Source organism: Vavraia culicis, assembly GCF_000192795.1.
Source record: "Vavraia culicis subsp. floridensis unplaced genomic scaffold supercont1.6, whole genome shotgun sequence".
Classification (NCBI taxonomy): domain Eukaryota; kingdom Fungi; phylum Microsporidia; family Pleistophoridae; genus Vavraia; species Vavraia culicis.
In genome coordinates this window covers 46,778-60,523 of record NW_007360609.1, presented here as the reverse complement: position 1 = coordinate 60,523, position 13,746 = coordinate 46,778, and the positions used below count along the sequence as shown (strand labels likewise).

Here is a 13,746-nt window from a genome sequence, read left to right as displayed (position 1 = left end):
AGGAGCAGAGATCTTCTCAATTTAAAACGTGAGCCTATGTCTATCTCTGCAGCGAGAAAAAAGATTATATCAAATTGAACACAACAATTTTATTTATTTTCACATTTCAAACCGGGATGTAACTTTAAAATACCATTCTTTGCTCATTCACAGTTAAGTGCATTTACTTGAAGCTCACTATGCCGAACAAGTCGTATTTCATGATGTAACGATTTACATTTGTGCAAAATCACGAGCACTCATAGGGCAAGCCTGCATCAATAGACAGTAACAAGTCATATGCCAAATATTAACGAGAAACAGTGCGCATGTTGTCGTTCTTTACACACCACATATAGAGATCACGGTACTACTGAGGAACAAGTGTCTGTATGTTGTAGATCCATTCATTATGAGGCACAATAGAAAACAACATTACATATGGCTCCTTGAGCAAATAATTCTTACGTAATGGACATTTTCTGTGCACTAAGACTTGTAGCATTGAAGCTGACATAAAAGGTGATATTATCCGGTTTGTAATACCATGGATGAGCACATCTTCTCAGGTTGCTACTAAATGTAGGATTGTATTGGAATGTAACACGTAGTTTTACAGCCAGGTTACGGTTCGTGGATTGTTTCAGCACAGAAAGATTGATTGGTGGCAAGCTAAATAAATTGATTGAGAGTGGATGATGTATGTTACCGAGATACAACCCTTTACCATCAAAAATTCCCACGAGAATAGGCTTTGGCTTGAAAGTTTTGAACAATGGCCGAAAGTATGCACACGATTGCACTGGAAATATACGCAGTGCAAATGTGGGGTATCATAATAGCTGTGTGCCCATGATTAAAAACGAATTTGCTCTCCAAAAAACGAATAACAAGAAAGTACCGGTGCCTCTTCAACGAGTTTTACAGTCGTCGTCCGCAAACAACATCTTCATACACCTAAAAGGATATGGAGAGCGCTCACGACCCGAGTTTGAGCGCCCGATAACGCTCGAGGAGCTCAAATCAATAGACTATGAGTCAGGGAAACATTTTGTTCCCCAGTCGTTCTCAGACACATTCGCATTTCTTATTGTAAAGGGACTGCGCGCATTTGCAGATCTATACTTTCAAAAGGACTATTTGCGTCGTGTGGTTGTTCTTGAAACGGTTGCTGCTATACCGGGAATGGTAGGGGGAATGTTCAGGCACCTCTATAGTTTGCGTAATCTTGAGGACAACGGTGAGGCCATCAAGAAACTGGTACTAGAGGCAGAAAATGAGCGACAGCATCTCTTAACATTTCTAGCCGTGCTTAAACCAAATATTTTGGACAGAATGCTGATCAGGCTAGGTCAATTCCTATTCTTCAACGGCTATATGGTTTTCTACTTTATGACACCAAAGACCGCTCACAGATTTGTTGGGTATCTTGAAGAGGAGGCTGTTAGATCGTACGATGCGTTTGAGGAGGAAATACTGGTAGGACATATAAAAAATGTTGATGCTCCGAGAATAAGCAAGGATTATTGGAACTTGCCAGAAGAGGCAACGCTCGTCGATGTGGTTCGGGCTGTCCGGGCTGACGAGGCTGAGCACCGTGATGTAAATCACAGGATGGCAGATAACAAAGCATTCTCTCTCGGCGACAACCCGTACTAGGGGCAGAGGAGCAGCAGGGACAGGTACAATTCTGTAACAAGAAAAAAAAATACAATCTAAAATTTTTATTCGTAGACCAAGGCTACGGTGACGATGCATGCAGCACCGTTTTTTGCGTAGAGCCCCTTTGCTTAAGCACATTTCTTTCTGTTTGCAAAAATCTCGACTGCTATTTTTCTGCCGTTAAATTCTTTTTTGTTTTTATATTTCATCGCCTTTAGAGCGCTTAGTTCATCTTTGAAGATCACGACGGCTTTCTTATTTCCTATCTGAACTCTCTCCACACACCCGCATTCATCAAAAAATGCAACCAGACTTTCGCTGGTTGTTGTGGGCAAATTCTTTACACAGATGCTTCTGTTATGAGGAATCTGACGTTTTCTACCTTCTGCCTTACTCTCAGCTCGCCTGAGTATCACTGGCCGGCTGTTACTCTTTATTTTTTTGGCGCCGTGATTATTCACAAGCATTTCCGCTATGCTCGCCTCTTCAAACACAACAAACGCGTAATCGTTCTCCTTCTCTCTCTGCACGGTAACAATTTTTCCGTAGTCGCTGAAATAATTATGAAGGTCCTCAGCCGTTATTTTCTCGTCAAGATTGCCCACGTATATTTTGTTGTAGCGCTCGTATGCACGCTGCATTATCAAGTACCGGTCGTAGAATTTCTTATTTTGCAAACTTTTCACTGCAACAGCGGCATCGTCATTATTTACGTATTCTATGAAGGCACTCTGGATGTTGCTTTCTTGTTTTTTTGGCGTGATGTACTGTTTTATTGATTTTAGCGGTCCAAAAGCCGTAAAAATCTGTTTAATATCTGTTTTAGTGTAATTTAGTGGTAAATTCGAAACAAAAAGCTTTGTCATGGGGCTAATGAAATGTAAATCCCAAATTTTATAAATTATCTGCTTCGACCCGATCCAGCAGGGCACATAAAATGTGTGGCTGGACGCATTGAAAAGCTGCTATGATCCGGCTACTAATATAACATGTACCACGCTTTAATTGGATGGTTTTGTAATCTCTGGCCAAAAAGTATATTTTATGCGTACATACTAATCCAATCAATCATTTACCACATACATCTTGGTGAAAGATAAAACTACAGATTATGTTGACTTTTACAATGCTTATTAGGAGGGAGCTGAACTTTCAATAGCAGCAACGACATACTGTAGTTTCATATTCCGCAGTGCACAAAGATAATTTGCCACAAGCAACAATACGTGGAACGAATGGTTAGTTTCGCTATGTTTATGGACAGGACTGTTGTTTTTTGCCGCCTTCTCACAGGCACAAGTGAACGAAGATAGCACATTTAGAAAGACTCAGAGAGTATAAAAATAATTTACTTATCATCTCTTGTATAGTAAAACTCATTTAGTCCCGTATACACTGAAAACCCTACCGCCCCCAACAAACTCTTTCCCAGACCATCTCTGCTCATCACAAGGCCACCTGCAACAGCACTTGCACCAAGTACGTTTAAAGGACACTTCTTATCCCTAACGGTCTCTATCAATGCTTCACTTCCCGTGTAAATCATTCCAAGCATCATAAAACGCTTTCCCGATGAATGCATGTCAGTTAAGGTGCACTTCACCGGTTTTCGTGAATTAAGGAGACCCACTAACGTGCCAAATACGTATCCTTTTGCGCCATTGGTAACTACATTTCGTATTATGGGATTTATTCGGGATGTAAACGATTTTTCAGGTGTCTTTTCGTTTGATTGTGGTTCATTCGCCATTTTTTGATACAAGGGTGACTGCAGAGCGTCTTTTAGTTTACGTTACGAGGTATTTGTGTAAGTGGTGCCTGCTAAAGATAGTGTTGAATGCTAAACCAAAACCATCTCCGTGTAGATATTGTGACTTGATTCACGCACATTCGAAGTTTACAATGAGATTATAATATATGTTAACATAGTGATTTTCGGCATTTTATCCATAATTTCAGAATAATCTTGACTGGTTTATATTTTTATGAACTCTTCTCGAACAAGAAGCAGCCGTACAGAATCCAAAAATTTTAACACAATGTGAGAATAAAAATTGGTGAGATCAACAAATATTATATAATGACGTATATTAGTACAAAAACCATCATTTTGTGCTAGAAATAATGTGTATCGCATAGATGAACACTGGTACAGCAAAAAATGAAATTCTCACATGGACGATAATGGCAGCAACAAATAAAAAATGCAACTCTTGATCATGAAAAATTCGGATCATTGTCCAAAGATAGAACCAAATGACCTTCCTCCATAATGCGCAAAAAATTTGCAAATTGCCGACTTCTTGTGTTTGCAAATTGTAAAACCTCAATATCGGACATTTTGCATTCGAGAAAAGCATTTTTAGACGAAATTTCTTCAAAACCACCCTCTTTATGAACTAGCACGGTTTTTCAATAAATACCTAACTCGCAGCTTACAGCGTAATTGTACTTAATTTCAGTCATTTCTTCAGATATTAGGAATATCGTGGAACAAATTCTATTTTCATCTATATTTCTCAACGCAAGATACCGTGAAAAAAGAACTTTAATGGCATAATTACCCATCAAATCACGACTTACTACCACCAAAATTATTTTATAAGGGTTTGCAAACTAAGCAGGATGTCAGATGCGAAGGGTTGCGGATTTCAATGAGTTCTAATATTTTTTTGTTGGAACAATTTTTGCACAAAATACGTATTAAATCATCGAGATGGAGTACAATTTAAATGAAATACAGTCTCAAACAATTAAAATCACTCATTGGTGCTAAATATATTGCGACAGAGGTAGTTTCCTGATCATGATTCGTTTAAAAGGAATAGCTCAAAAGATATCTGTCCAAAACAAAAGTATGTGCCAAAAGTTTCTCAGAAAAAGAAAAATTTTTCCCATATTTACAGTCGTTTGCCGATGCAACTTTTATGTGTACTTAAAATTGCTGTAGAATAGAAAGGGTTGCAAGATGAATTGATCATATCATTGCTATAATCATATCCTCAATCGATTTCTTAGTTAACCTTGATCCTGTTTATCTTTAAGAATAAAGACACTCTTACTGGAGCTTTGTCATGACTAACACACAACAACATCAAGTTGTGTAAAATGATGTAGACAAACCTTGTTAACGTAATATAAATTAGCAGAGTTTATGGAGCAACATTGTTCATATGGTGTAATTTTTTTGTGATCAAGATTGCACGGAGGTATGCTGTAAATATGGCAACACAAAACAACTCGCTTAGAATGTAACTATAAAATCATTAATAGCATTAAATAAATGCATGGTTGTGCTAGTTGCCTCAGAAAGGAAAATAAGCATGATCTCTCTTCATTAAATTTCAATTGGCAAATAAAACGAGTTGATAGAATTAAATATTGAAATTGAACACTATGAAGTAGTTCATTAAGATATTTTTCGGTTAAAAATCATGTATAATTGATTTCATACATCAATGTTTATTTCCTTTAATATGATCAATATAAATCAACAATAACTTTTTGATAGGAACGAATTTGTGTAATAATTATGCGGTGAATGCGATGTTCTGATTTACGGTGCTTTCTAAGGAGGTATAGATGCAATCCTGCAATAATTATTTATTGATCAGGAAGATAATTGGTAGTTATAAATCAAGTTTTTTTTAGATTAGCACTTGCCGTTAACAATGGAACCAAAATGCTTTCAATAGACCACTGGGGTACATTTTATATTTTGCATCTGAATGTACGTCTTTGACACCATAAATTCCACGGATATCAGCCCAATGATGACATTCATATTGTTTTTACATATGTAAATACATCTACGGGTTATATTACGGCATTATACTCTTTTAGTACTCTTTTTTCGCTTTCGGTCGTACTGTCAACCAATTCATTTCGTTAATATTTCTCTAAATATGACACATGACAGCACCTTTCAAGTCAGTTAATCAATCTAAATTGATTGAATATTATATCGATCTAGCAACATGCAGTTTTCAAACACTTTTGAACATTACCAACCCAATAAAAATGCTGGTCATGTTTTATTCGAGAAAAACATTCTTAAAAACATGACATCAAGCACAATATAAATACCTACTTAACAAGTAACATATGGCGCGATAAAAATTTTATAAACATTTAAATGTAAGTCTGAAGCGATTTTAGATATATTTTAATAAATAACGTGAAAATACCATGCAAAACCGCCTATATACATTGAAACTTGTATTTATAGGAGATTACTTATTATCTTTTATGTTTATATGAATAATACGATGGGAGAAATAGATTTGTTATGTTGCTGGGTAATTGTGGAAAAATTAAGTCATTTTAAAATATTTGTTAGCAGTTTTTAGGGGCAGTAACTACTAAAATAGAGTAATAATGATCGTGATTATAGAAATTACCAAAAATAGACAAGAAGACATTTGTGGAAGAGACCTTTTAGAAAATTCTATAATTTAAATTTTCATACAAGAAAAATAAAACAGTGATATTTTGAAAAATTGCTCAAAATTTTATCGTATACCGATAGTGATGCATAAATAAGTGTGGTCGGGAATTTAATAGATATTTGCATCCCGACAATGTATTTCAATAGCAATTTTTTTAATCAAATAATAAAATGGGTTAAAATACAATATATGTGACTGTATCTATTTTGGGATTCGATGTTTTCTGCACATAACACATTTGTACCGACGTGTTGATGTGGAATATATCCTTAATAAACTATATCTGTGCCATTAAAAAATATTTTGATAGTCAAGGTGTCTGGTTATGAAAGAATCCTGCCAACCAATTTTGGATGACAAAATATTTTAAACAAAAATAGATCTAGTAACTATCAGAACCTTTTTCTCTCGCGTTTCTATGATATCCTTGATGTGCACAAGAAAGGTTCAGACACGAAGTACTATAAACACGTTTTATACCTATTCTGTATGCACTACTGTGCAAACATTTATTTTTGTTTTTTACGATACGATATCTAAAAAATATAAATTAGGACATTTGCTTACCGCGCATGAGCTACATTAGAGGATATCTTCATTCTTACGACGAAGCATTTTTACTGGTACATGCCGTGAGATTAGGACTAGTAAGACCCAATAGAGAACGACTATCATTGAAAGAGCGCGATGAAATAAAAAGTGGTAATATATACATATTCATTGAAAACAGAACTCTAATGGTGCGATGGACCGACGGCCGAACATGGTCCCCATCAAAAATACTAGGTTCGTTTCTTCTCTACAAAGAAGTACCGAAATGTCTTACGAAAAATGCAACGATGAAAAACCGTGGGAGCAAGGTGGAAAGGCTAAAATGCACGCCTCTTGAGAAGCAGTTACAACAAGATAAGTTTCTAATGCATAAGAAGACTATTTCGCTGTCTTATGGACGTGAAACATACCACGTTATTGCATATTTTCAGCCAATTTTCGATAAAAGAAGCATATCTACGTTACCATTCTTTACAGCTCTTGACAGAGCACTAAAAAGCAGTCGTGAACTACTGAGCAACGAGTATTTACGAAGTTTGAAAATGGCAAAAGTGAACATTCTTGAGAAGTATAACTTACTCGAATGCAACAAACGAAGTCTAACACCGAATATTGATCGAAAAAACTTAGAGAAAGAAGCTGTAAAACTCCTGATGAATAGGTTCGATACCAACAAAGCGTAACTATACAAAAAAGGCAATAATCCGTAAAATACCTAAAGAACGCATATACAGAACAATAAATTAATGGCTAAAACCATTCTCTCTATGTATATTTCGATGAAACTATCAGGTATAATTTTCTTTGCCAATCATCCCAATAAAGCTTACTTTTAAATTTACTCCCTCTTATTAACCAAAAAAGCTCGAAACATTTGACCTTTTTATATTGCTACATTTTGGCCATAAAAGCAGAATAAACACGATAGTTCTAATCTGTTAAGCTCACGAATATTTTCTCTGTGCGAACATAATACTTCCTAAATCTTACATGATCACTGCTATTCTACTACTCAGGATGCCAAATTGACATATTGTTACAAAAAAATATATATGTGACTATGTTCATACGCTGGACATGAACAAAAAGGCACAATGTATCGCTTGTATGTCACATAAGTCGAATAAAATGCTTTTGAAAATAAGATTACGATACAAATATTCTTGCTGAAGACATTTTCATCCATACCTCCATAAACTTACCTCAAATGTAACACTAAGCCGACTTTACGCGATCCTTATAATCAAAGCCAAAAAGATTATTACTCGGCGGAATAACGTCAGTAAACCTCAAGAATCCTAGGATTCTGAACATGTTTTATGTGCTGCATTTATAGGCACTACAACCTTCCTTACATAACTGCACTCATAAAACAGCACCAACATCAAGTTGTTGCAAAAACAAATTATGCCTGTTTTGTTAGCAAAGGTCAAATGCAAACCTATTTGCTTGCCACATGAACTTATTGTCTTAGCAAAAAGAAATTAAATGTATTCATCACGTATGTGCATCCATATTCCATGCCTGCTACACCTTTCCGATACATATGCATTTTCACTGTGCTGTATTCGTCAAAAACCTTGAATATGACTATATGGCTTATAAATCAACTTTTTCCATTTACATTCAGCCACTCGTATAGAATGTTTCATGAAACATTGCAGTTCACACTTTTTCAATCACCTATTACCAACAAGTTAAACATGTGCTCACTAGTTACTCATCTGTTACGGCGAGCGTTTCGTACATAAACACAGCTAGCTTGTAACTCTCACCACATGTCACGGATTATGTCCAATTCGAGTAGCTTGCGACATATCTGGAAGTCACACAACAACTAATATCTAAAAACTCACACCAGCATCATCACAGTTTATCATTCTCTATTTATGAACGCACTTTCTCACTTTTCATATGCGAGTGAAAGTTTGTGCATGATGTTCACCGTGCTAACATTTTATTTATCCTTCTTAAAGTCTATCAAAACTATTTTTTATACAACAATGATAGCTTTGACATCAGAAAGCAACACTCGATGTAAAGAGATAAACAAAAAATAAAAAAATACTGTCTATGGTAACTTTTTTACTATAATAAAACACATTCATGTATCACAGTTAATTACTGTGTGAAAATATTGTACTTAAAGCTTATTAAGTTGAACAAATGGATTGTTTACATCGTTGTACCGGCAATATAAATACAAATTGCTATTTATAAACACCAAATAATTCGATCGTGTTTATTGCTATAATAAGTGAATTCGTTTAATTTGTTATTATTCACTCCTGAGAACACTTTTGTAAACGATAAGGAAAGGATGTGAATGAACTATCATAACACGAATTAAAGAAAATTAAATGATTTATTGAATTTGTCCAAATTAAGAATAGATGATATCCTGTTTAGAACAGTTATTTATGTGTTTCATACATTTGTTCTCCATGTATTAGTTCGAGATCGCTAGTTATTTTTTTGTTTTAGATCCTTCCTGTTTCCGTTGATTGATACGAAATAAAATATTTCGCAACAATTTATTATACCGACCTGCAAGTAAATCACATGATGCTTAGTATTTCACCATCATTTTCGTGTTTGTCATGCTGTATAGAATCTATACTGTCATAATGAAAGTCATTGTATCAATTAATTCTGTTTTGATTGAATGATCATGATGCGCTTTCTCGTCTTGCTCTGGCAAAAGTACCAAGAAAGATGGTAAATACGGTGTATTGCACCAATTAAACTTCTTCTATAGAAACTTCGCTAGCGTGGCAACGATTTATCAGGAGTGCAAATACAAATTCAGTCGTGTAAATTTCGAAAGCTGAGTCTAAAATTTAGGCATTTCTAAAAGGTGATGAGCGTGAGCTTCAGCGATTAAGTAGGATTTCATCGACCATGTATAATACCGAGTTATAGTCTTGAAACACGGTAAAACACTTATGAGAAATAGTTGAGGTATGTAACCAGAATAACACAATAAACGAAGTACGTTATGATTTTTATGAATTACTTTTACTGTCATTAGCATAGCTGTGTATAATATGGTACATTATTTGTGCCATACCTCACAAAAATACAGCTATTTGGTAATACTCCCTATTTACATACGTTTTTGTTGGTATGTATCGCTCTAATCGTTGTCAATTACTAAGATATGTCTTTGCATGAGCACCCATGAGTTTTTTGCGCGGTCATTACGGCCAAACTACAAACGAGTGCTTGTTCAAACAGAAAAAATACGAATGTACTGGGACAGTTGCGCCGCTTTTCACTCGAATGGTAAGTATAATGATCGTAAACTACGTTTTATACGAGTTGTGAACACTAGTACACCTTTTCTGTTTACTGTCCAATCAATACTTTTATCATTCACGTGTCGAACTGACCTGATATGTTCCTTTATTTCAACAACTTTTTCAAAACTGGGAAATGCTTAAAAAAGCATCCATCAACAACGGTTTGTTCCCAAACCCAGAACATAACTTACCGGTCCCATCATTTTTCCAGCATTTTTTGATTCTTTTCATGCCACCAACCATCAATTCTAACAATTTGAATTTTCTATTCTAATATATTCTCTTAAATCGTAAGAACGTGTCAATTTTGGAATCTACTAAAAACGTAATTGCCACATTATACACTCAAATTTAAACAATGATACTTGGTCATCAGCAATGATCATTTTATCTTCTTTTAAATCTCTCAGCGTGCTTGATCAAGGAAGAGTTGATTTCCGTATTCTTTGATCACAACGTCGCCAAGAAAACAGTCATTTCCAAGCTTGCCAAAGCTTTTGAACAAGTGTTACAGCAACATACACTTACATTAACATGTGATCAACATGAATTACATCGAACGAATGAGATTTCTGCATGTTTAGACAACAGAATGATGAAAAATTGTGTAACATTTGATTTTGCTTCGATTTTTGTGAGGTAACGTTTGTTTGGTCGATTATTTGCACAGAGATTCTATGGCTCGTTGCGATTCTTTCATATCCCTTTTTGTAATTCAAGGCCGGCGCCTTCCCCCTTTTAACCATGCTACAGCTGCGTGTCAACAGACTTGTACATGTATTTAAATCTGCAACTTATACAAATTTATTTTTTAAAGCAATGAAACACGATCTGCTGCAAGATAGCAATACAAAATGTCCACGTTGCCATTCCTAGTAATGTAAAATTAGAAGCGGTCCTCATCCCAGGCTCAAAATCTAAGATGTTTAGTGAGGCCCTTGTTAAAAACTCTTACAACAAGTAAAGCTAACCATGCACTCCTGCTTAGCAAGTACCATTGTCGTGAGTGAACAGGTACTTTACCTGTTCAAAGCTTCATTTTGATAAACTGAGCCGATTACTCGTTTAGTACGATCCTACTCCACACTTGCGTATCTATCGTAATTTTACAGGTGCAGGATGACGTGTTAAGGAGAAAGTCCCTCTCCTAAATATTTCCTATGACCACGTGTAACAGTGATAATAACGTGCCATTGTTCAACAGGAATAGCAAAGTACCGTTGTTACCGCACAACACCAAATTAACGCGGTTACCGTCCAAATTGCCGTCCCCATGCCAAGAATTAACATAACGTTCTTCTACAACAATTACAATCAAATATCGTATAACGATATTTAAGGTATACCGCTGAATTATCACCGTTGCAATTCGATGATCGTGCAGCAACGCATGACATGCACTGAATGAAATTGAAGCACCACTTGAACACGCCGTCCTGTCCGATCACCGCTGTTCTTCGCACAAAGCTTATTCTTACGTGTTATGGTTTGTGCAGCACCACTTCATTGTGTTGTCACGAGTAATACACCGGATGGTGTGGCTGCTCCTTACTTCAGAGCTAAACACTTAAATGTAGCCTTGGTGATAAACTATCAACCATTAACCAACAATTTTAAGGCACTAGCCATGAAAGATGAGTGTCTTGCTGATCAAACTAAATTAACTTTCTTCTTCAGTTACTCCCGCCACACCATCAATTCGTGAATGTACCACGGCGACCAAACGATTACCATTTTAAACGGATGGCTGAAGCGAAAATGTTGGGCAACACAACCAAACACTTCATCCCCTCCCTGCCATGATTTCTTCCGCCACGGAAGGTCTAAAAGAACTTTGCTTACCACAAATTTTTGTATTTTTGTACCCCCGATGAGCACATGCATAGATCGGTTGGTAGCGGAACAAGCCAACCTAAAAAAAGAGCGCAAGTACATGTTCTTCGCCAGGCCCTCCCCTGCAGACATAACGAAATGGAACTGTGGTTTTCCTGGACCGGACGCTCCCCTATACAAAGACAGTTACTACCTCGTGAACTTATCATTCGGTCGTGACTATCCTTTCAAGCCGCCACGCGTAAAATTCGTGCACAAGGTTGTCCATCCCAATGTTTACGAGTCGGGCGAGGTGTGTTTGAGTATACTGGAGGAAGGCAGATGGAAGCCTTCACTTACGGTGAGCAACATTTTATGTGCGTTGCAGCAGCTGCTCATGACGCCCAATGCTAGTTCGCCAGCCAACGGGCCTGCTACACGAATGTATCGTAATAAAAGGATCTATGAAAGTGAGGTGAGGAAGAACATTGAGCGGTGGCACTGCCAATTACCGTGGTGAATGGATGCCTAGCTCTGCACGTGCTTGCACGTCTTGTAATTGATCCGTATGGATGTGATGATACGCCGATAGAACAATAAACGATCACAGGCAGCGTATCTTGCTACATCAGTAGAGCTGTAACTCACATTCTTAAATTGATTTTTTGCACATTTTCATCCACTCAAGTTTGAACCATGTGCATCGTTCAGTGATTTGTTTTTGCGTGTGAGTCAGCCTGAATATTCGTTCGTTCGATATTTCACCAGTACGTCCCTAAGAACGCCTTTAACTGCACACCATCCTGCGCAGATCTAATAAACAACAAATTTACCTAACAGTCACCTCTTGCTAACAAAAAGTTTGTTTAACAAGCGTGTTACACATAGCAGCACAGTAACTCAACTACCTGTTGTAATCTGCGCATACCGTACAGAATCTAACTAATCCCTCCATAACATTCGTTGTAAATGATCAACCACCAGCAAATAATTCATGCCTGCCTAAACTACGCACCCCATCCAAACATCCTCTCTCTATTTTTTGCTGTTACCCCTCTCCAAAATATTTTTACAACAAACCATCATCATGCAAATAATACAATTCTTGCGCACACTCAAAAACAAACAGCTAACAATCGAAACAAAGGAGAAAACAACCGTGAAAGGCATCCTTTCAAAAGTAGATAAGAAAATGAACCTGCACCTGCTTGATGCAACCGTAAAGGATGAGGTTATTGAGAGCTATTTTGTCAAGGGAACACGGATTAGATATATTATTGTAGAGGAGAGTGAGGTGTTTGGTGGGGTTGAGAAGAGAAAGTGTGTGGATGATGAGCGTAAAAGGATGCGTTAGAAGCAATTTTTGGCGTGTTGATGGGTGGTTTGGCAATACCTGTATTTGATCGTTCAAACGTACATATCCTGCGTTTGAATGATGTAATGCGGTCCTGAGATGCACAGCGGTTGGTTGGTACTAATACAACGGTAATTAAATACTCTGCAAAATTTTACGCATTGTTGTATTAAGGTCGAAGAGAAAGCTGTGTCTGTTTTACACTATTAAAATGCGTATATTCCGTTTAGACACAATCTTTAATATTTAAATGTAAGGATCAAAAACGCAATGCCCGTTACATACAGCTATCGTTGTTCTAACATTCTCAATTTGCAATTATTGGTGCTTTGAATGACTCTTCTGTGCTTACAATAAATAAAGTATCATGATCAAGCTAAAATTATTGTTACGAATCATCAGGTCGGCAGGCCGTACCAGCCGTATGTTTAGGGAATGGGAAGTGCTAGCTCGTTGGCAGTGAGCCAAGGGCATACCGAGAGTGTAAAGCTTCTGCTATCAAAAGATGACGTACAACGCTATTCATGGCGTGTTCTTGGTTAGTGCGATGCTCATTCGCTTTGGTGACAGCTCTGTGCACTTTTGACCGGTTGTATGAACTCATATTCGCTGTTCTTGCACGGTCTCGTTTCAAACT

The 13,746-nt window shown here is 36.8% G+C and overlaps 6 protein-coding genes across 6 annotated transcripts; 4 read left to right on the top strand and 2 right to left on the bottom strand.

Annotated features, from left to right (window-relative positions):
* Positions 1–681: 681 nt before the first annotated feature.
* Positions 682–1,638, top strand: VCUG_00535 (uncharacterized protein; the record flags this gene model as incomplete). Its single annotated transcript, XM_008075364.1, has 1 exon — positions 682–1,638. One exon carries the CDS (start codon positions 682–684, stop codon positions 1,636–1,638), a length of 957 nt encoding a protein of 318 aa, XP_008073555.1.
* Positions 1,639–1,759: 121 nt separating this feature from the next.
* Positions 1,760–2,507, bottom strand: VCUG_00534 (uncharacterized protein; the record flags this gene model as incomplete). Its single annotated transcript, XM_008075363.1, has 1 exon — positions 1,760–2,507. The coding sequence occupies one exon, from the start codon at positions 2,505–2,507 to the stop codon at positions 1,770–1,772; it is 738 nt and encodes a 245-aa protein (XP_008073554.1). The 3' UTR covers positions 1,760–1,769.
* Positions 2,508–2,974: 467 nt separating this feature from the next.
* On the bottom strand, positions 2,975–3,600 carry VCUG_00533 (uncharacterized protein). Its single transcript, XM_008075362.1, has one exon. It carries the CDS (start codon positions 3,389–3,391, stop codon positions 2,990–2,992), a length of 402 nt encoding a protein of 133 aa, XP_008073553.1. The 5' UTR covers positions 3,392–3,600; the 3' UTR covers positions 2,975–2,989.
* A 3,061-nt stretch (positions 3,601–6,661) lies between these two features.
* Positions 6,662–7,455, top strand: VCUG_00532 (uncharacterized protein; the record flags this gene model as incomplete). The annotated part of the gene is made up of 1 exon (XM_008075361.1): positions 6,662–7,455. One exon carries the CDS (start codon positions 6,662–6,664, stop codon positions 7,322–7,324), a length of 663 nt encoding a protein of 220 aa, XP_008073552.1. The 3' UTR covers positions 7,325–7,455.
* Positions 7,456–11,045: 3,590 nt separating this feature from the next.
* On the top strand, positions 11,046–12,592 carry VCUG_00531 (uncharacterized protein). The gene has a single exon (XM_008075339.1). It carries the CDS (start codon positions 11,649–11,651, stop codon positions 12,273–12,275), a length of 627 nt encoding a protein of 208 aa, XP_008073530.1. The 5' UTR covers positions 11,046–11,648; the 3' UTR covers positions 12,276–12,592.
* A 224-nt stretch (positions 12,593–12,816) lies between these two features.
* Positions 12,817–13,323, top strand: VCUG_00530 (uncharacterized protein). Its single transcript, XM_008075360.1, has one exon. It carries the CDS (start codon positions 12,843–12,845, stop codon positions 13,107–13,109), a length of 267 nt encoding a protein of 88 aa, XP_008073551.1. The 5' UTR covers positions 12,817–12,842; the 3' UTR covers positions 13,110–13,323.
* Positions 13,324–13,746: the final 423 nt, after the last annotated feature.

What these genes read in the sequence shown, in the direction of transcription:
- VCUG_00530 (XM_008075360.1), top strand. Translation starts at nt 12,843, where the DNA reads ATGCAAATAATACAATTCTTGCGCACACTCAAAAACAAACAGCTAACA.
- VCUG_00531 (XM_008075339.1), top strand. Translation starts at nt 11,649, where the DNA reads ATGTACCACGGCGACCAAACGATTACCATTTTAAACGGATGGCTGAAG.
- VCUG_00533 (XM_008075362.1), bottom strand. Translation starts at nt 3,391, where the DNA reads ATGGCGAATGAACCACAATCAAACGAAAAGACACCTGAAAAATCGTTT.